General features: G+C 39.2%; 1 protein-coding gene and 1 long non-coding RNA gene across 2 annotated transcripts in view; one reads left to right on the plus strand and one right to left on the minus strand.

Annotated features, from left to right (window-relative positions):
- Ppp2r5a (protein phosphatase 2 regulatory subunit B'alpha) overlaps positions 1–12477 on the minus strand; it is a 66313-nt gene extending 53836 nt beyond the window's left edge. Inside the window, exon 1 of the mRNA XM_027934710.2 lies at positions 11647–12477. Within this exon, the coding sequence (XP_027790511.2) occupies positions 11647–11827 (181 nt within the window). The 5' untranslated portion in view covers positions 11828–12477. The remainder of the gene's footprint in view (positions 1–11646) is intronic.
- LOC139701407 (uncharacterized) overlaps positions 12416–23797 on the plus strand; it is a 37911-nt gene continuing 26529 nt past the window's right edge. Inside the window, exon 1 of the long non-coding RNA XR_011703980.1 lies at positions 12416–12499. This is a non-coding gene — a long non-coding RNA (uncharacterized lncRNA). The remainder of the gene's footprint in view (positions 12500–23797) is intronic.

Raw genomic sequence — 23797 nt, forward strand, 5'->3', positions numbered from 1 at the left:
ACAATGGGTTAGAGAACAGTATAATGTATGATCCCGCTAAAAGGAAAATGCTAAAAAATGTTAGGGGTTTCCTCTGCATGGGGATTTTTATTTTCTACCTTTATAATTTTTGAGTTGTTTTTAAACAGTCTTAAGTTTTTACAAAAACAATAAAGCCATTATAAAATAAATAGAGTAGTTAAGAACACAACAGTTCTCATTGCATATTCTTTAAATAAGTTAATTTTAGAAATCCATAAAAACTGAGACTCATGTATGATTCACAACAAGTATGGTATCCTAAAATAGAGTCATTACCATTCTATAGGAGAAACTAGTTCTCTAGATCTTAAAAAAAAAAAAAAGAAAAAAAAGCAGTTCTCAAAATATGTGTAGGATCACCCAGGCAATTCAAATACATTTTTATAAAACAAATGAAGTACCAAAACCAGTTCCTGGGTACCTGGTAGCTAGGTAAAAGCTGGGTTATTTTTTCCTTTCCTATATGAATAATCAAAATTTCCTATAAAGGAAATGTGACTATGGAAAATAAAAGCATTTAATTGTTACATTTGCTACTATAGTCCCACTACAGATTCCAAGTTAGGCTGGTTCATTCACTGGAAGCACAAATGCATCTGGAAAGCTATTTAAGGAGAAGACATGTAATTGTCCAATTTCATCTTGTCTGGAGGTTTTAAGAAAATAGTCAGTAAACTGATAGATGAATTAGACCAAACTGACTTTATATCCAAGTCTAAGTTATCGTGCCCCAATTTATTTTCCTTTCCCAAATTGGAACAAATGGATTATAAATTCAGTGCTTTGCTAATATGGCCACAGTATAAGAAAACTTCAAAAATCTATGAGAAGGGTACTGAAATATCCAGCATTTCCAAAAGGAAGGCATAAATAAATAGATAGGGTCTAATCAGTTCCTGATCATCTATAATAATTAATCCAAGCTTCTAAATACAGATCATTATAACTTTAACTGGGTGGTTACTGACTAAATTTAAATTTAGCTGTGACACAAATGTGATGCATGATTTATAATTCTAATTCACTCCATCTTGTTTCTCAGTATTCATTCATAAAACAAATGTTCTCAATTTTTTTAACATTTATTTTTTAGTTGTAGTTGGACACAATACCTTTAGTTTATTTTTATGTGGTGCTGAGGATCAAACCTAGTGCCTCACACATGCTAGGCCAGCGTTCTACCTCTGAGCCACAACCCCAGCCCCTGTTCTCAATTTTTTTGAGATAAAACTTCAGGTTACTTAAGGGGATTGGTAAAAAGAGTGGTAAAAGGGAGACCACAAAAAAAAAAAAAAAAAAAAAAATCAATGGGACTTTTTTATATCAGAAGAGTTTAAAGATCCTCCACTTTAAACATTCTTAGAAAAACCCATGTTTGGCCCATTTTCCCATTACTTAAAGAAACCAGTTATCTCTCTTGGTAAAGCTCTCAAAATTATAAGTATTTCACTTTTGATGCTCAATTTTGCTTTAGTGCAGTCAATACACAACTTCCATTTAATACCATAAAAGAGGAACTGATAACCAATTGAGGAGATCAAGCTACAAATAACCTGCAGAAATATACCTAAGTTTTGGATTCTTCATCTATCAAATGCTAAGAAGTTAGGTGTTACATATAAACATTACTCACTTATAAATAATTACATAATTGTGAACTACTACGTGATACAAAACCATGTTTTTCTTTAAAGCAATTTAATAGTGTTCACTTCATTATTTCATTCCATAAATATTTAAACAGCTCTGATTTCTAAATGCTATGTAGGAAGATATGGCTATCAGGTCTCAAAAAAGTCTAAAGGCAGAAAGCAGGCCATTAATTATAACCTTATTCATGCACTTCTCTCAATATATTTTGTGATCTCCCTCATGCACATACTAAGACCATCTTGCTTGCTACTTGTGCACACAGAAGATATTCCATTGAGGAGTAGGGAAGAGTTAGTCCTAAAATTTGGCCAGAAGACCAGGTAGCCAGCACTTAAATTATGAACATCTAATAAGCAGACTTGAAAGTCTTGGCAAGCCACTGAATGTTATAATGAAGAATGTAATTAATGTTTAGAAGTCATAAAATTATGAAATGGGTACTCTTCGATTCATATATCCAAAGATTGATTTGGCATTTACAACAAGATTTCTAAAAGTTGTATTAATTTCAAAGTTTTCAAAATAAACTGGATCTTCCCTCTATACCTGGTTTCTTCTCTAGTATTCTCCTTCTTAGGGGTAGTACATACCCCTATTCACCCAGCCATACAAGCTAAAACACACATGGGAATCAATTATCCTGGATACTACCTTTCCTTTCCATCTGCCTCTGCCCCAAACAATTCATTCACGAGTCCTGAGACATATCTCAAATTAATCTCACTCCATCCCTCCTGATCCCTCCTTAGACCAAGCCATATTATGCCTGAACTAGCCTATTAAAATAATCTACTGGGCTGGGGTTGTGGCTCAGCGCTTGCCTAGCATGTGCAAGGCCCTGGGTTTGATCCTAAGCACAACATAAAAATAAATAAATAAAATAAAGGTATTGTGTCCAACTACAACTAAAAAATAAATATTAAAAAAATAATCTGCTAACTGATCCTCCTTCTAAAAATCTTGTTTTACTACAATCCATTCTCCCAGCAGCTACAATAAATTTTTTTAAACCATCGAACTCCCTGAAAGATTGTCTATATTACTCAGCTTACACAATTTCCAATGATGCCCGAAGACCACCAAATCCATGGAAACTTTTTGATTCTTATTTGACTTGCCTGCTTCTTCATTGTTCCTCCACCCACACTCCTTCAGTGCCCCACTCTTATTTCTTGGCTGCTCCTTTTCCTTTGACCATCCTAAATGCTGGCAGTCCTTGGCCTCTTCTCATACTATACATTTTCACTGGGCAGTCACTTCAACTTCCGCTATTTCAAAAGTTACTTATAAGCTAAAGACTCACAAATTATCATCTTTAGTACAGATCTATGTAGCTCCATTTAACTTCCCACAAGGCAGCTTCACTTGGCTTTTCTATAGACACTTCAACCTATCCCATAACAAATAATTCTCTTTGCAATGTGACTATCTCTTTTTTCCCTTTCAGTAAATTGCTATCGTGTATCTAGTTGCCCAAGTCAGAACTGTATCATTGTTGGTTCTTCCCCCTCACCAGGTCCTATAAGTGATACCACCCCATGCCCCTTTAGACAAGACCATCTTCATATTATGTCTGTATTACCATGTCAGCATCCTAACTAGTCTCACCTGCCAAAACACTCTTCACACTACTCCTGACAGGTATAAAGGCAGTGTAATGTCCTACCCATTCTTCAACATATCATCAAGAATATGATCTAGACCTTAAATTGTTTTTCCAGTCTCTTCGCCAGCCAGACTCCTATTATATTCTATATTTTGGCCAACATAAATGGCTGGCAATTTCCCATATATACTATAGTCACTGATGAGTCTGTTCATATTGTTCTTTAGGTGGACCTTAGACCCATCTATCTTGCCCTGACACCTTCTAGCCTTTTAGGTCTCAGCTTACCTATCACTTTATCCAGAGAGCGTTCTTTCCCGGTTCTCTCCTCTCCCATGCCAACTGGGTCTCTCACATACTCGCCTAATAACTTACCATATCACACCAACTGAAAATGCCTGTTTACAAGTCTGTATTCCCTGCCAACTTGAAGTTCCTAAATACATATAATTTCAAAAGAAAAAGCATTCATTGTTTTATTCACTTGACTGAGTAAAATTTTAATCTTTACAATGGTTCACCTACATTTTAAGCATTATGGAAATAGAAGAGGAAAAATATTTTAGTACTAGATTTTTGAAAGCAAAGTATGAGTTCAATTTCATCACAGGCAAACAAACTCTTTCCTCTGGCCAATTAAAAAGAATGGAAGTACAATTTTTTTTTTAAGTCAGATACATATTTTTACATAAGTTATATCTTATTTTACTTATAACTTTAACAGATGTTTGTCTTTAGAAAAGTCTGTTTGAAAAGTTATGTTTTGAAACCTAATTAGTTTTGTGAAACAAAATTCAGAGGTTATAAACAAAACATCTCATCTTTTTTCACATTTATCAATTTAGAGGTACAGGACTAACAATAAATTCAAATAATCTTTGACAATAACTATAATTCTAGAACATCTTTTACTAATAAGTGTGAAACAAAGACAAAACTAATTAAACAAAATATAGTTTTTGAAGACATTTAAGATTTGATAGCCCTGAATGCAAGTTCTAAGCCCCGTCATTAAAAAAGTATTTTTTCAGGCACTTAATTTCCTTAGCCATTGTCTATAAAGTTTATTCATCAATTAAGTAAAACCTGAGAGAGTATCTGAGAGCTAAAAATCCCATGCACTTTTCTCCCTACTTATAACAAAGCTTCTCTCATGAAATGACTAGAGAGCTAATTATTTAGAACAACAAGAATGAAAATCAGTTCCCAAAGGAAGCTAAACAGAATGACCCCTGTGGTCCTATTCAGCACTAGAAGACTCAATTAGATACACCACAGTAAGATTATAGTAGGTGCAATTAGCATCACCATTCCAGTAGGAGGTGTGTGTTCCCAAGAAATATCTTGCCTTCAGTATCCAAGTTAGAAACAGGTTGTTTGAATTCCATCATGTGAACCTATCATGTTCAGCAAACAACCAAAAAAAAAAAAAAAAAAAAAAAATCTCAGTAGGATTCTTTAGGAAATCTGAATCAAATTACAAAATTTCTAAAATACTTCATTACTCACTCAAAAAGCCCACATAAACAAATTCCTTTAGGGAAGAGTTCAAAAAGATAGACATAAAAAAATATTCTTGAAACTGCTTATTAGTCAATTATCCTGCTCAGACAAGTAAAGTCTACTTTGCATAAACCCAGACTGTCATGTAAAACTGTTGCAGCAATTAAATTCCTTGTTACATAATAACACATTAAAAGTAATTATATATTTTAAATCTCTTCCTTTCATCTCCTTCAAGGACATCCTTGTAAATAAACTGCACCTCGACTTTAGAAATTACTGTTAACAAATTATTTCAGTTTATTCAATCTTAAATATACACACGTTTGTGTTAGAGAATCAACCCAGTAATACTTTTCCACACAGTTTTATACAATAACTTTGTAGCAACAAATCAATGTTACACATCACTTACACTAGTCATTGGCCAAGTACAAGGACAAACAATCTTTTGCTTTAAACCTACATTTACTATTTACTATCAAACTATTAACCCAGAATTCATTTACTTTAAAAGGCTTGAACCAATTTTAGGAGAAATATATTAAAACAAAACCCAAGTAAAGAGAAGAAAATCAATCTCTGGTAGACAGCATCGAACATCACTGGAGTCTGTAATCCCAGTGGCTCAGGAGGCTAAGGCAGAAGGACCGTGAGTTCAAAGCCAGCCTCAGCAACTCAGTGAGACCTGTTTTTACATAAAATACAAAAAAGGGCTGAGGATGTGGCTCCCAGTGATTAAGCGCCCCGGGGTTCAATCCCCAGTCCAAAACATAAAACAACAACAAAAACCCTGATCACTGGAAAAAGCACCATCAATGGTGGTGGGGTGGAGGGTAGAGGCTAGAAGACAACCAATAGGTAACTTCCTAGTCAAAGTAGTGATTGTCTACATGATCACATTTATTATTCATAGAATACTATATCAAGTACTATGATGAGTTTTGAAAAAACAGAAAAAGATATCTGTTTTCACAAAATAAAAAATAAAAAGTTATCACATCATTCTAGACAGAGAACATCACTATATAACAACTGAACACTCACCCAAATGACAAATCAACAAATACAAGTATTATACAAACTGGAAGCAGAAAGGTTGAAGGCAAAATAGAGATACGAATAAAAGGGGTTCTGGATTCTCACTGCCGTACCTTCAATAAAAAGCTGTGGTCCAGATTAGGGGCTGGGGTTATAGCTCAGTAGTGGAGCCCTTGCCTAGCACATTTGAGGCACTGGTTTTGATCCTAAGACCACATACAAATAAATAAATAAAATTATTGTGCCCATCTACAATTAAAAAGAATATTTTTAAAAAGATTACATAAAACCATAAATATGAAAACATTCTGGAGAAAACTATTTATTGATCTAAAATAAATACAAAGCATGACCAAAACCACAGTAAAGTCCAATAGTTCAGTAGCTTTTATTCAACATGTCAGTACTAATAGGTCTAAATCTTCAAGAAGCTGATCAATATGTATTATATAAAAGAAATCAGTTTATCTTCCAAAGTGGTGGGAGTCATCACTTGTTATCCTGAATGAGGGGATTAAAAATAGGCAAACCTCTACTATGTATTCTCAATTTTACTTGCCTACTCAAGACTCTGTTCTAAAAATCAGAGTAAAGAAAACTGACCACCTGGCACTGAATGATAGCTGAGCCTTAATTATGATAGTACAGCAAAATCTAATAAGAATTATATCAACATGCCTAAAACTCCAGAATCTAACAAGCACTATCCCCTTCAGGAAAGCAGCTGATTAGCCATAGGGGGCAGCAAAGTTAAGAATGTGAACGTAAATACCAGGGGGTGAAGTGAGGGCAGGAAATGTTAATAGGCTGGGTAATGAGCCATGAGTATCAGAGAAAAAAGGACAAAGTCTCAATTAATGAATTAAATCAATAGGACAGATAATGCTAAGCCAGTGATTCTCAACACTGACTACACATTAGAATCACCCTGGGAGCTTTTAGAAATACACAAGCATGGATTTTACCTTGAACCAATTAATTTAGAATCTTCTGTGAGGGGGACCCAGATATTGATATTTTTTTAAAGCTCTCCAAGTGTATAACTAGAACTAAGCACTGCAGTGCTAAACACATAAAAATAGAAATAAACTCATCTCATTCCCCAGCTGTTTACAATTTTAAAGGCTAAATTGAAAATACAAAGCATAAAAATTTACTATTTCCCAAATCTATTATTTTTGTTGATAAACTTGTTTTTGAAATCCAAAGGGGGTAATAACTCATTAAAGACTAATTCATCTATGATTTTTATCAAGGGAAAAATGTTATTCTTACAGGTGAAAATAATTAAACTAGAGTTCAAAGGGGTTAAACAACTTGCCCAAAGCAATTGTGAATCATCAGTGATGTAGAAGACAACTTAAATCTACTCTTCATAGGACAGGGCTCTTCCCCAATGGTCATCAGTTTGCCGAATACATTTTCCTGGATTATCACTTTATTCACTTCATAAAATAATCCAAAATTAAATTAATAATCAAAGAAGATAATAAAATGGGGAAGAGGATATAATCCTGAATAGAATTCTGAAGATGTTAGACTTAAAAAGCTTTTCCTCCATGTGGCTAGATGAAATGATATTAACTTTGTGAACATCTATAAACCTTAAAAGTTAGTTGAGTAGCAGTATTACCCACATCCCCCCACACACCAAAGTTAAGATAGTTATGAAACTTCAGCTGACAGTGTTCTTGTCTCAATTAACTCAGAAGACCATATACCTCAACACACACACACACACACACACACACACAAACACACACACACACACACACACACACACTTTTCCCCTAATGCTAAGCCAGCCACTTTAATCAGTGGTACTGTTACTGGCCTCAATACTTCCAGTGGGACCCAGTTTCTAAGAATGGACCAACAAAGAATTTTAGTGATACTTGGGAAGTTCTTGACCTCATCTGAAGGGGACTTAAATCTCAAAACCAATTTCTTCTTTTCTTTCCTATTTACTGGCAGTATCCTATGAGAAATGAATATCTATAAAATTCATGAGAAATGAATATCTATAAAATAACTGAATTTATTTGGTTGGTTAAAATAAAATTACCACAGCTTTTGATATTTTGAAGAGTTTGATTTAACCCTATTTTCATTTTTACATGCATGCTGAAAATGTTACAGTCTCATCTCACTTCACATAAATCACAATTAGGAAAGTTTACGATTTAAATAATCCTATTAATTCTTCATTTAAAAATATTTTTAATCTAGATTTTCAAATATCAAAGAAAATGGGAACTAACATTCTTTGCCTATTTTTAGGTATTTAAATTATTTCACTAAATCCCTTCAATCCTGGGAGACAGGAGGCATTATCCCCATTTTACAGATAAGAAAAACAACTCAGAAAAATTAAAAATTTATCTTTGACTCAGAACTAACCTTAGTCACTATCTATCATACTGCTTTAATTTACGTAAAACAGATTAGTAGCAAAAATACTGAAATCATTTGACCTGAGTCCCAATATCAGTTGCAACACCATCCAGATAAATAATCACAGGTCTGAAACTAATCTGTTTAAGCTTCAACTTTCTCATCAACAAAACAGATATACTATTGATTTTGCAAGAAGTTAATAGAATGTCCTAATGAAATAACAATATTTGTAAAAATACATTGAGCCATGGGCTATCACACAACAGTATTTCCTTCTGGTGTGAAAAAGCAGATATCAGAAATTAAGAATTAGATACCTTTGGATTGTTCTACTTGTCATGAGCAAGACTAACTTTTGATTAAAAATAAAGAAAAACATAAAATGATTTGAAAATGCTAAATTGTCATAAATGTAAGGCATCAACTACTTTATCAAACTAATCCTTCCAGTAACTTTAAACAAAATGGGTTAAACAGACTGAAAAACCACCTGTGAGTAACATGTTCTTTAAAGTTTCCTAATTGTTGGTTACCAGATGAAAAGTTTAAGGTGGAAAAATTAGGCCCACTACCAATATAAAATATATTTCTATATTTTAAATATAGAAAAAAAATTGATAAATGTTCCTAATTTTATTTTTTAGCATCTCTCAGATGAGCTTACATAATTAACAAGAGATAAAGTGTTTTGAAAAAATAATTAGTTTTATAATATATGGCTGTTTAATTTTCAGGACCCACACAACAGTTTCTTAGTTTTAAAAAGCCTTTTAACAAGACTTGTTTATTTAATACTTTCTATAACAAAACTATTTTGTATATTTTCACCATTAAATCCTGAAACCCACTTACTAAGTGATTATACAAATATAAACTTCTGGTAGATGAAAAGGTTGGATTATTTTGTTAATCCTTACTCGCAGTATGCTTTGAGGAAAACTCGTTGGCACCTTTCCAGTTTAGACCCACGTGGACAAAGTGTAACATAAGCAGGTTGTTATAAACACTTAAAAGATCTTGGATGCCCACGGATATCTGAATCATTCCACACTAAGATTATATTTCAGAGGAAGAAGAAAAATTCTCTTTCATACACATACTAAGTGGTTCTCCACTGTTTTTTGTTAAAGCCACAAATGGAAAAAACTACTACTGACAGAAAAACACACAATACTGTGGTATCAAATACACTGCCAAGCTACAAACTGAAACAACTGAATTTTTCAAAAAAGTCACTTTTCAAGCATTTGGCACCTGCAGCAAAAGTAGTTTTTCCTATTAGTAAGTAACCCAAGTAAGGTCTTATTTTCCTCAATTAAATCTGCATAAATTTACCTTGGGTAATTTTCCTATAAGGAATACTATATTTTCATGCAAATATCTAGAATTAATCTGAAATTCCAATTTTACTATTTTTTGCCCTATTATGACCAAACTCTATAAATAAAACATTTAAGGCACCTTCAACTTGTTGAATAAGACACTATATAACTCAGATGATTATTGAGTCTATGCATATTTTCCCCAGGCTTTTAAAAGTATACAATAAGGTGCATCTCCTGGCTGAAACAAATAATATTCAATTTATTTTTATTAGATTAAGTGGAATATTAACAAGTACAATACTAGGAACCAGAATATCTTACTAAAAGCAAGTTCAATAAATATGAAAGAAAAATGTTAGCAACAAACCTTCAAACTGCAAAGATAACTTGATTAATGAAAAAAATAAAAAGCATAAAAATACTATGATTTCTAATTAAGTGTAAAATGACAAATTAAAAAAAATTTTAGTTGTAGATGGACACAATACCTTTATTATTTTATTTATTTATATGTGGTGCTGAGGATGGAATCCAGGGCCTCAAACATGCTAGGGAAGTGCTCTACCACTAAGCCACCACCCCAGCCCATAAAATAGCAAATTTAATGCCCTCCTAGGTAAGATGGTATTCTTTTATAGCCATGACATTACTCAAGAATTAAAGTCTTAGCAATGTCTACCATTGTGGTCTACCATTGATTAATATATGTAAATTGCTAAACAGCAATCAAATGTGATAGCACAGATATCTTAAACATTCTTTTCAAAAGTCAGTTTATTCTGGCTCTGAAATATCCTTGGTTTAGAAGCACCCCAAGAGGCAGGGTAATGTAGGGTCTGAATGGGGTTCCAAAGCTATTATAGGTCAGTTGTGATTTGATCTAGGGTTTTCTTTAGACTCCTTGCCAACTCAGGCTGGATTCATAGGCCCAAAGACAAATCAGAACCAGATTGGCCTTGCTGGATCTTTTTCAAATGGACTGAAAATCTGCTGAACATTTATCTATTTTAGTATGAAACTTCAATTTCCTGGTCTTGTAAAACAGATTATCTAGATTTCTATCGGGTATCTTTTGTTGCAATAATTTTTAAATGTCTAGAAGCATAATCATCTTGTTCCATAATATTTCTATCTCATAAAAAGCAAAGACATTAAAATGTCTTTTAAAATTAAAAGCCAGTAATTCTCAAAGAACAAGAAAGAACACCAGAAAACAACTTACTGAAAAACCTCTAAACCTAGTGGGAAAGTGTGCCAAAGGGAGTGCCAAGTACTCCTGCAAGGCATTAGGCATGGTTACCAACTTGAATTACTGTACAAACCTACAAAGTCCCTGGAACCACTGTCTAGTGAACTAAGTTCCCACTGCATTGCAAAGCAACACTATCTATTCCTTGATACTTCTCCAAACTGGTCGTGTGTATCCTCTTAGACGACAGAGTATTTTAGGGGATAATATTTAAACCGAGTGATACAGTTTTAAAAAATACTACACTGATCTGATTTTTAGTTTTTTTACTTTATAAATATATCTAAAGACAGCTAACTCAACCGCTGGTTGCATTCAGATTCCTGGTCTAATGACTTAGGAATAATCAATGGGCAGGATAATTGATAAGAGGGTGGTGCGCACAGATTTATAATAGAAAAAGTAAAGGGCTAGCTAAGAGTGGCTAAAAAAAAAAAAACAAAAAAAAACCAGGAGCTGAGACGGGAAAAGTGAGGGTCGAAAGACAGGACAGGATGTTAAAGCAAGATAGGGAAAGGATAAGTCTCCGGGAAGAGTGAATAACTCTATCTTGCGGGACGCAAGAGTCCCAGTTGGAAGGGCAGGTTAAGCAAGCGCGCAGGTGGGAAGGGGTGTTGGCTTCCAAGATGGGAAGAGTTAAGGTGAATCAGGGAGAAGTAAGAAGCAAATGCCTTCGCATCAAACCTGTTGGAATAAAGGGCGAGGACGACGCCAAGGTATCTAAGGGAACACACACTGAGACCCCAGCAGGGTAGGAAAACCAAGCTCCAGAAGGAAATGGCTCAGCTGGCACAGAGGCGAGCGGAGCCAGCCCCTGCGCTCGCTCCCGGGGCTGCGCCCTCGGAGGTTACCTTTGAGTTGGGGCAAGGGGTGCAGCTCCGCCTGGCTACCCTGGCTGCGGAACTGCGACGAGCCCTGAGAGCGCTTCTGTCTCTGCGCCTTGCGCACCGATTTCCGGGTGAAGCCGTCCACTTTCTCCGAGGCCGAGATGGCGGCGCTGGCAGCCCCCGCCGGCGGCGACGACGACGACATCTCCGCGGCCCTGGCGCTTGGCAGCTCCGGCGGCTGCTTGCACCGCACGGGCAGCGGCAGCGACCGCGACGGCAGGAGGAGGAGGCGGGGGAGAGGCGCGGAGAGCTCGCGCCCCTGCGCCCCGAGCTCCCGGCCACTCCGCCCTCCCGCTCCCGGGCACCGCCGAGCTTCTCCTCGCCGCCCGACAACGCCTCACGGCCACATCTCAGCGCCGGAGGTTTCTGGTCCCCGCGGCGCGGCGAACTCCCCGGGCTGACGGAGGGAAGGGCGGGGGTGGAGGGGGGTGAAGAAGTTGTTGACTCCGGGCGCGGAGGGCGGGTGGAGGGGAGCCTGAAGTTTAGACAACTGAGACGAGAGCGCGGGGTGGCGGACGCGGAGTGCGCCTCTCGTCCCTTTAGTCCTAGTCGCCAGCCGGCCAGCCGGCCAGCACCTCAGCGCCCGCTGCCAGAGCCGTCCGCCCTGCCTGGAGCCTCCTCCCGGGGCGCTGCCATCGCGGATCCTCTTGGAGCCGTCGTCGCGGTGCCTTCTCTTTCCTGTCAGCGCTGGCCCCTCATCGCCCGGGCGGTGACCCGCTGCCCCGACCCTCGGTGCACACACACTCGCCTCTGGCAGCGTCGCGCGGTGCGAACCCCCCTCCCCCAGGCGCCCGCCAGCCGCCCACGGAGAAACCCGGTGAGCGACCGCTACAACTTGAGAAGGTGGTTGGTACAGGCAAGGGAGAATGTGTGTGCGTGTGCGCGCACGCGAAGGCGCGCGGCCCGGGGGAAGGGCTTCGCGGGGGGGTGGGAAGGAGGAGTTTGACTGACAACTTCCGCGGGGTCCCGCCAGCCTCACGAGGCTCGGGAGCCGGTAGGGGGTGAGAGAGCATGCCAGCTCCATCAGCCAATCGCAGGGCTAAGCGGCAGAGACGGGGGAAGGCGTGGCCTCCTGGGCAATCTCTCAAGTGTCAGGAGCTGGGAGGGAAGGCAAAGAGGGGGGCGTGACGGGGTGACGGACTTCAGCTACAGCCAATCGCAAGTGAAGGCGGTTAGCGGAGTGCCATCTGCGTCACAACAGTGTAACAAATTCTCTCACGAGGGAGGGGAAGTGCCCCTCCACCAGCGGGCCTTGTACGCCTGCGCGCAGCTCCAGCCTATAACTGCTCTGCTGACAGACTTTGAGACCAGACTAGAGGGTAGTTCGGGAGTCAAAATGGGTCGCTCCTTGCCTTCCCTCTCCTCTCTACTACCAATGAAGAACTGGAGCGACGGGTGGGGAGTTTAAGGGCAAGGGCGCGAAAGAGTGCCAGTTTTGCGTCACTGAAAAGGGGCGGAGCAAAGGTTTGGGTGGGCGCCCCAGAGGTGTGATTGACAGGCAAAGGGGTGTAAGCGAAATGAGTTTGTCCAATCCGAACGAGGTACTGGACTCCTGGGCGGGCTTTAGCTCTTCGCTGGCTCTAAACCACGTAATTGGTAGTTGGGTAATAAATTTGTAGCTTTGGTGGTTCAGGCACCGCAAGTCCCTGCGAGGTACTCTTGCGTGGGGTTTGGGCGGTCTAGCATCTGCTACTTCAAAGAGTTCTACAAGTCCATGACCTTCAAAGAGAGGTTCCTCATTCCCAACTCAGTAGCCCACTAATTTTCACTCCTTCAGCCAAAGGCCTCACGACTCTGAAAGTACAAATTTTCTGCTCAGTGGTTTGTGGATTTGGGAGCTTACCGTTTACTCTTGGGGTCTCTTCCTTGGAGATTCCATCTAGATTTTAAATATCTTAAGGACAAGAATTGTCCGTCTTAGTTTTTTGTGCAGTGCTTTCCACATGATATTTAAACAAGTGAACTGAATAGTCTGTCTCCTTTTGTTCTGGTGCACCCAAATCTACAGTCTTCTCCTGCGAGCCCTAAATCGTTTCCTTTCGACATGATAAAAATAACTGCCATGTATTCAAGCAAAGTTACTTGCTACATAGGAACAGAAAATTCTGATTTAGGAAGTAGACCTGTACTCAAAACATTTTCTCTTCAGACTCACTGGGTGGTGAAATTGTAGTTTTCCCAGTCAGGGAAGATTGGAAACCCCAGTAGCATCTAGAACACTTTTGTATTTCTTATCCTATCAAGCTCCAGATTGTGTGGAATCTGCCTTCACAAAAGTTCAACAACAGTCCTTTACAATTTGCGCAACCGACCACTAAACATAGTTGAGGGCTTTTAAAGTGACTGCCACTTTTATTTTATCTGCATGTGTGAAGAAATACCTAGAGAATACAGTCCAAACTCAAGAGAGCAAGAATTTACTTTTTGTCTCCATATTCTGAGCACAGGATAGATATACAGTATATAACAATCTAATTTTTAATCCTCAAAAACAGATTTCTGAACCTGTGGTTATTGGATCACCTTCATCAACATTCTCTGGGGTGTTTGTTTAAAATTCAGATTGCTGGATCTCATCCTTGAAAAAATAATCAGAGCATGTGGGAAAAGCTCTAAAAAAAATTTTTTTTTGGGGGGGGGTACCAGGAATTGAACCCAGGGGTGTTTTAACATTGAGCCATATCTCCAGCACTTTTGCAAGCACAAGTACACATTAATTTTGAATTTGTTTGTTTCTGGGGATTGAACCCAGGGGTGCTTTTCAACTGAGTCACATCCCCAACTGTTTATTTTGGGGTCTCACTAAGTTGCTTAGGGCCTTGCTAAGTTGTGGAGGCAAGTCTCAAACTTGTGATCTTTCTGCCTCAGCTTCCTGAGTTGCTGAGATTGCAAGCATGCACCACCTTGCCCAGCACTTGTGTACATTGAGATGATTAGAAATCTTGCAATTTTTAGGAAGGACCTTTTGTTAATAGGGCGATACCAGCAGTCATTGTTTTCAGTTGCTCCCACTTTTTGCTTTTTAATTATAATCTTTTTAGCTAAGTTTACCATTTTAAAATATAGTTTGTTGTGGGCTATTGTATAGGCTATTTTGTTGGTCAATCAGGAATTTATAAGCGACTGAGAATTAGATTAGAGATTTTGTTTGAATGAGGATATGGACAAGACTTGCTGATGGATTGAATGTGAGCTGTTGGTATAGCAGAGGTAATATTAATCCCAAACATGCCAATGTATTTATACTTTCTGATATCTGATAAATTCCTTTTCTGTAGCTATGAAGTCTTTTGCACCATCTAAATGGGCTATTATAATAAATTTCCATTAGCTCCTGGTCTACCCAATCCTTTACCTGTATAGATGAGAAACTAGGACATAATTTGAAAGGGCTCAGCTCATGCCACATATCATTGTCCTTGCAGAGTGGGACTCAAAATCCCTGAGGTTGGCAAACTCTCTGCACTTTAATTCAACCCTGCAAGCATTTCTCAAGTGTCCTTTTTGTGTCAGGCAATATGCCAGTCACTAAGAATGAAGAGATAAATAAAGCACAGCCCTTAAAATTAATCCAGTAAAGAGGGACAACATAAACAAGTGAATAAAAACTTATCACAGATGTTCTTCTTTTATTGGTTCCTTTTAGTTATTCATGACAGTAGAATCGATTTTGACATAATTATAAAGGCACAGAGTATATCTTATTCTAATTCAGTCCCCAGTACCTGTCCTTCCCTTTCCCTCCCCCCACCCTCGCTCTGTTTCTTCTATTGATCTTCCTGCCAATCACAAATGTTCTTCATGGTGTTATGGGGGAAATGGTGGGGAAAGGACTTCATCTGGTTTGGAAAGAAAGAGTCAGAGAAAATTTAACGGAAACCAGAATGTTCGAAGGGAGTCTTGATACAGACAAAGTTTTCATGTGGTAAAGACAAGAAGAAAAATAATCTGCCATTGAAGAAACTGGCTTACCCATATTTCTTCATCACTATAATGATTTCCATATCTAAATGAACTTACTTATTTCACCCACCATGTTATTAAAAAATAAGATTCCATGACAACAGAAGAATATATTATGCTATATCTGTGTCAGAACTTGACTTGATGGTGGAGGGGCAAAGAAAAAGCAGAGATTAACTTCAACACATGACCATCCTCCAAGTGTATTATGAAAACTATGATGGCAAAGAGTACTCTATGGTTCCCCTCATATGCAGATTTCATATGACTCTATCAATGGTCTTCTTTCATCTACCTATAAAAAGAATCTAATAGGTTCTGAGGCAGTCCCTATTCTAAAACACCTATCTGCTAAACATTAACATTGTAGTCTTTCTCCTTGACTTTCTACTTTGGGTCAAACTTGCAGAAAAAAAAAATCAGTTTGAAAATCAAAAAAAAAAAAAAATGACCTTTATCTTCAGTGTACATTATTGTGTACAGTTTGACGAAACGAAAATGATAGATTGTTTTTTCAGGAATTATTGAATTGAGAATTCTCTAATATTTTCAAATTCTACAGTTTGGCTTTCATACCAGAGGATATGAGTTTTTCGAAAATATGTGTGTTGCCAGGCACTGTGGCGCATGCCCGTAATTCCAGAGACTAGAGAGGCTGAGGCAGGAGGATTGCAAGTAAAAAGCCAGCCTCAGCAAAAAGTGATGTGCTAAGCAACTCAGTGAGTCCTTGTCTCTAAGTAAAATACAAAATAGGGCCGGGATGTGGCTCAGTGGTGGAGTGTCCCTGAATTTAGTCCTTGGTACCAAAAAAAGAAAAAAGAATGTGTGTGTGTTCAGGTATGTAAACACAATAAATACAATAGTTGCTATAAATTTAACACCTACTATGTGCTAGGTACCATTCATATGAAGAAACTAGCTTTTTGGGGGGACAGGGGGGTTAGTATCTTTGGGGATCTTCATTGTTTCATTTAAAAAAACCAATAGAAATTCAAGGTTTTCTTTATTAATTCTGTACAAAGGCATTTACAAAAAATGAAATTAGAATGGATTGGACTATTATTACCAAAGGTCATTGTTCCTATCTAGAATTTTGTGTGTGTGTGTGTGTGTAGAACTACAGAGTTACGAAGAAAATGAGACTATCAAAAGACAGAGAGACTTAATGTTTTCATTCATTCAAAAAGATTTTTTTATTAACTCCCTATAATGTTTCTTGCCCTTTCAAGTGCTTGGAGTATAGCAGTGAATGAGCTAAAGCTCACCATCAGTGTTGAAGGCTCACATCTATTAAAGCCCAACTATGGGAACAAAGTAGGGGAATGCACCAGAGAAAAACACTATGGGATAGTATGCATGGACAGCTAAAGTGGCTTGGGTGAATCCATAGGGTGATCAAATTGTCCTGTTTGCTAGGGATTTGCCCAGTTCTACCACTGAAAGTCCCATATCCCAGGAGCCCCCTTCATTCTGGACAAGCAAAATGGTTGGTCACACTATGCACATAACAAAATGACAACACATATTTATTAAAGGCCCATTATGAGCAAGGGCCATAGGTAAACACTGTGGTCTCCACACTAAGGGACCATGAGCTCCAGAGGAAGTGATGAGACACACGTTCAGGAAAAGATAACCGCTCATTCAGGCCAAACAATACATTCAGAGCACGCTCCCAGGTGGTGTTTGTACTGAGAAGGAGGAGATGGGATTTAAGCTGGACCTGGAGGACCAGGCATAATGACAAAAGTAGAGGAAAAGGAAAGAGGTAAAGGAAAGAGCACTAGCCCACTATTTACTGCACAACTCTTAAACTCAACAAGTTCAACTTATATTATGTCCACCCCTTCCTGTTCCTTTTGTCTCACTGTGTGGCGTCACTATCCATCTGTGGAGGAGAGAAACAACATGAAGCCATGGAAATGGAAAGTACTGATACATAGAGGGGAGGTTATAAGATGTGTTGATTCAAAAGGAAGTTCCTGGAGAGAGTGATGGGACAGAGAACCGGAAAAGATACATTCATGTACGTACTCAGCAAACATTCAGTGCCTATTATTGGCTATGTTTTGGTCTAGGATCTAACTATGGAAAGAAAAAAAAATACTGTTTCCTCTCTTAGAGAGTCTGTAGGGGGAAGCAAGCAAAAAAAAAAAAAAAAAAAACACTATAGAGAGCATACTAAATACTAAAGACTGAAGGAGGATGAATGAGGAATCTGTATCTCCTGGGTGGGAAGCAAGAGAGTCTTCTAGAGAGAACCTCTCTAGATTTGAGAATTGAAGAAGCAGAAGGAGTTTGTTGGAAGAACAAAGAAAGGGTAAATCATTCAAGCAGTGTGGACAGAATACTTCAGGACCCTGAGAGAAGAGGGCACATCGGGAAGCTAAAAGGAGCTGGTCTGGACTTTCTGCAGTGGGCAGAAGGTAAGTCTGAAGAAAGGGCAGAGTGGAAAGGGCTGTGTGGGCAGCTTTTAGACTTTATCCTCAAGTCAGTGGGGATATACTTAAGGGTTTTAAGTAAGAGGGTGGCACGATCAAATTTGCAGTCTAGAAATATGACACTGTTGGCAGTGGGGAGGATGAACTGATTACAGAAGGGAGACCAGTAGGACAGAAGAAGACTAATGAGGCATTGTAGGGAGCTACTCTGAATGATTCACGTCTCCTGCCCTGGAGTAGAGAGGCTTTTGACTGTCACTACTTCTCGTAGTGACCTAGACATTGCTGCGGTCCAGAAGTTTGAGGATGCGTCTTCAGATGTAGGCGATGGATTGGGCTACATTCACCTATTCCTTTGTAATCCTACCCCTTTGCCCTGTTTGGGATACAATGTTCCATAGAAACGTCCTTTGTGTGTCCCTTCTCTTGCTGTGCTTTTGGGTGTGGCCTTCCTAGATGTCAGTCAACCTGCTGACAGCAGACATCACTAAGCTAGACTCAACTCCCTGAAACCTGACCCCTTGCCTCATTTGAATGACTTCACCTCAATAAAAGCGTTCAGCACGTGCTCACTCTCTTTCTGCGGACCCTTAAGGTCACAGGACCCCAAAGAAAAAGATATCTCTGTTTCTTGTGTCGTTATTTTGTGCAGCCCAGTTCTCCTGGAGTGATCCTGAGTGTTTTAGTTGTGAGCGACAAGGTGAGATGCAGGGATCGGACTCAGGAGATGCTGTGGATAAAGTGACTTGGTGTTTATTGGGTGAGTGTAGGGTGAGGGACAGAGAGGAGGGAAGGATAACTCCCAGGCATCTGGATTGAGTGACCGGTGAGACAGAAAGTGAACACTTTTAAGTTTGGGAGACATGCAGTGGGCAGTTGGATAGTGCAATCTGGCAGGAAAGAGATCTGAACTGGAAGGAGAGAGTTGGTCATCATCAGGATGTAGATAGTAATGCAATTCTAAGAATGCAATGATTCTTCTGGGCAGAGTGTGTAGAATGAGAGGAAGAGGGGGTGAAAAAGCTCCCAAGATATCCATATATGAAGAAGCAGCAGAGTACAAGGTAATATCAGATATGGAGTGTCAACAAGTTTGGACCTAGTCCAGAGGTCAGTGGAGAGATGATGAGGAATGTTTGAATGGGAGATGTTGGGTGGGGGAAGTGGGGGATTGGTTGAAGATGATTACAAGTATCCAGGTGGCAAGGACCTGAATGGTGCTAAGCAATGAGTTCAGTAGCACACAGAAAGCTTTTTCATGCTTTACATCCCTATCTCTTCAAGCAACGTAAGAATCTTATGATAAGCCTGTAATCAGTGGTGCATGCCTCTAATCCCAGTGGCATAGGAGGATGGAAGGTTCAAAGCCAGCCTCAGCAACTTAATGAGGAACTAAGAAACTTAGCGAAAACCTGTCTCAAAAAAAAAAATTTTTTTTTAAAAGGGGGTATAGGTGTGGCTCAGTGGTTAAGGGGCTCTGGGTTCAATCCCTGGTACAAAGAAGAAGGAGAAGGATCTTTGGTGGTAGAAGCAAAAAGTATATTTTTAAAAATTCTCCTAATCCTACCCTATTCCTCATTCCTTGGTGATGAGTGTGTTACAGTTTGGACATGAGGTGTCCTCCAAAAGTTCCTATGTTAATGCAAGAATATTTAGAAGTGAAATAATTAGATTATGAGCACTGTAACCTAAGCAGTCTATCTAGTTTGAATAGACTAACTGGGTGGTAACTGTAGAGAGGCAGGGCATAGCTAAAGGAAATGGTCACTGGGGGTGTTCCCTGGAAGGGTTCATCTTCCCTGGGGCCCTTTACTCCTTTTCTCTCTGCTTCCTGGCTGCCATGAGGTGAGAAGCACTCCTCTACCATGCCCTTCTTCTATGACATTCTGTCTCATTGAATAGGTAAGGTAGTCAGATAATAAGACATAGGCAGACAGTTAGGGTAGTGAGCCCCAAGGAGGCTTCTCTAAGTATATGGGAAGTACCACCTACTTCCCTGGCAACCTCCCTTTGACTCAGAGAGGCAAGAAAAGGGGAAGGCAAGATGAACCGATAATGTTGAACTCAACAGCATTTGATCACTCACTTAAAGGGACCAACCAATTAGAATGTTGCAGTCCCAACTAATAAACAGGTCATCTTCCAGATACCTAATTGTCATAAAAGTTAGGCAACATTCCAAAACTGTTGGTCCAATAGATTTAACATTTTTTGATACATTATCAACATAAATATTGAACAATGCCTCCTACCCAGTGGCCATATAAGCCCCTAGACTAGTACACTCGAAAGACAACCCTCTATGGAGATCCCTCTCATTCCATGAGAGCTCTGTTTCTTTTCTTCTTGCTTGAATAAATCTTACCCTTTCTCACTTGCCCTTCATTTTCTGTGAATTTCATTAGAGTTCATGAGATAAGAATCTGAGAAGGAATCACTTGTGGTCTGCGACTGAATGGTAACCCCAGAAGGTGTTGCCTGTTGTGGCACTAAAAGAGCTGTAGCACAAACAGACCCTGCCTGCCCTGATGGTAACAGCACAAAATGTGATTTCATCACCTTGGGCCCAAAGAAATAGAGTCAACCCACCATGGACTACACATCTGAAACCATCAGCCAAAATGAACGTTTTCTCCTCTAGGTTACCCTTATCAGGTATTTTTGTCACAGCAAAGAAAAGTTGACTAACACAAATCTTTAAACTAGAATTGACCTTGGGAATAGATGTGATGAGTTCTTAACAAAGAAAAGCCAGAACTGTTTGATTAAAAATAGAGTCAGTGGGCTGGGGGCAGGGGTGGCATGTCAAAGGGAAGAATTGCAGGTGATGCCAAGAATTTAACTGAGTGATCAAATGAATTTGGAACCCTTAACTAAAGTCCAGAAATGGAGCCAGTTTTCTTTTGTGAGAGGAATGTCCAAGGAAGGAAGGAAAAGGGAAGCAAAGATGAATCCAAGGTTAAACAAGTTGAGTTAGTAGAGTTTTGTTTTGTTTTGTTTTGTTTTAGGTTGTTGAAGCTGGATCTTTATTTTTAAAAAGAGGTGATGACATGTTGTATATTAATTTGGGGAAAGAAGAAGACTATGTTGAGCAAAAAAGGAAATTATACAAACAATACAAGCTTCTTTTTCCTCTTCAAGGGAAAAAAAATAAGGCAGAAACAAATGAGCAAAAGATGTGCAGCACATCATGTGCTTCAGGGTTTTCTCTAGTGCCAAGGAGTCAGTAGGACTACACAGGAAAAGAACCCCAGAGCCTAGAATAGTTCCTTGTATCTCCTGTAGCTGTGAGCCAAAGACCAGGAACAAGGTGGCCCTCACTGTTCACAAATAGGGCTGAGTGACCATTTTGGCTATACTGTATGTGCACACACACACACACACACACACACTCTTACACACCCTCTCTATCACTTACCTACCTTGTATTCTTAATTCCTAATCACCTTCCACACAAAACTATAACAAATCTTTTCATGATATCTTTACAGAGGAAGCAAACATCTATCTTCCTACCAACTAAGTACTTCCTCCCTGTTTCAAGCAAAGACTATGTGAGGTTTCCAGAATTTCCAGAAGAAAGTGAGAGAACAGCCACATAGGGGAAGAGCATGAGCAAGGTCACTGAGACAGAAGTATACATGATTATTTGGAGAACTGCAAATTGTCTCATTTGGCTGGGGTATGGAAGAATAGTAGGCAATAAAGTTAGGAGCACAGGTTGGGGGCCTAGATAAAAGGTTTGTATGCCAACATGAGAACCTTGTACTCAATTCTTTTGGGCAGAAGGGAGCTATTGAAGACTTTGGGTCAGGGTAGTAACTGATTAGACCTGGATCTAAGAGGCTTACTCTCACAGGTGTTAATGGAAAGAATGAAGAGGAGAGAGGCTACAAGCAGAAAGAAATTTTGGACACGTTGGGCTTAACATGTCTCTGGACACTCCAAATAAAAGTGTTCATTAAAACTTCAGGAGGAAGATATGGTTAAGGTGTTTGTAGCCTGTTTCTCCATCTATAAAACAGGGACAAGAATGCTTACTTTGAGGATTGTTTGGGGGAATCAGAAAGAATTCTTATAAGCACTTATCACAGTGCCTCACTCCCAATGAGCATGTGAGAGAGATTTAGTAATTACCAGAGATAGTTGAAAGTTCTTCCCTGTAGCCCTTTTGTTCTCCCCAGAATTCTGCCATGAGTTCAGGAAACAAAACCATGCGACAAACCCCTGCTGTAGCTAGAATTGCCCTTCTACTAAGATAACCAAGCCTGTATATTAGGACACACAGTTACACTGGCTCCTTTCCCCCTAAGGTAACCATTCTCCTGGAGAACCTGTAGCCCCTGCTCAATAGAGCTCTATTGAATGTCTCTTTGTTTTCTCTTCTGTGTACAGACACAGCAGCTCAGATAAGTTATAACCTGGGATGGATACATGAATGGAGCTAAAAACATGTAAAATGCTATTCATTGTTTAGGGATATATGGAGAATATAAATATTTGTTAAAAAAATATACACACAAAAATTTATATACCCATGTTCTTACACACACACACACACACACACCATGTGCTCGTGCGCACGCACATGCACACATACACACACTAAATGAACATTTAAAGCACTGAATTCAGGGAACTGGCTACTTCCTAAAAGAAGGGTAGAAAGGGGAATACAAATAAAAGAGATATCTAGAGGATTTTAACTATATCTGCAATGCTTTATATCTTGTTTAGCCGGATCTTAGATGGGTAGGTTTGTATTATATTATTCTCTACATAGCTTCCATATAGGAAGTAATTTACTTAAATAAGTATATAGAGTGAAGAAGGTACAATCTCTATTTTTAGAAATGGTGAGCTTGAGCTGAAATTTGGGCTTTCACGAAAAGGGAAACCAGTGTGGAGAAAGTCCTTTGCAGCCTGCATTTGATCCAGCCAGTGGACAGACTGCCAGCTTTCATGCACCAGAGTAGGGATTTCCCCCAGAAGAGCTGGGTAGTGGAAGAGAGAGATCCTCAAGCACTTCCCTAGAGGACACCCTTCACAGAAAAAGTGACACTGAAGTAGCATCAGCAGAGAAAAAGCTAGTGGAACAGATGTGTTGCTGAAAGAAAAACATGGGAAATGCAATTCCTTAGATTCCTGGGGAGAAAGAAGCACAGATGATGAAGTAATTGCCTGTGAGTGTCTGCAGTCAAGAAAATTTAAAAGTGAAGACAGTTTGACTTGTCCAGAGAAATATTTGTATCGACTTGAGCAAGAACAAATTTAGCAGTACAAAAAGCTATGAAGAAACTTCCACTTCCAGACATGAACATTGACTGGAACAAGATTTGCCCTCTCACCAGTAAACAACTAGGAAATTGGGTAAAATGTACCAAACCATTGTTTTCATTGGACAACACACAGTGCAGGATTGTGATCCCTGAAAGAAGAGAAGCAAATGAAGTGATCCCTACAATATTCCTGGCTCTCTGCCTGGAGGCACTTTCCAGACCATAAGGAAGGGAATCCAAGTAGACAACAACAGTCTTGCTAAGTTGAGAAGGAAAATATCAGAGTTTGGGAAACTGAGGTAGCTGAAATTTGTGAGGCAGGGTCCCCCAAAAAGGAGGTATTCAGAGAAAGAGCTCCAAAAATCTGAGTCTCCATGAATCTTAGGCTAAATACTAAGATCAGTGAGCTTCATCAGGTACATATCCATAAGA

Source organism: Marmota flaviventris, chromosome 12 (genome assembly GCF_047511675.1).
Source record: "Marmota flaviventris isolate mMarFla1 chromosome 12, mMarFla1.hap1, whole genome shotgun sequence".
Lineage (NCBI taxonomy): Eukaryota > Metazoa > Chordata > Mammalia > Rodentia > Sciuridae > Marmota > Marmota flaviventris.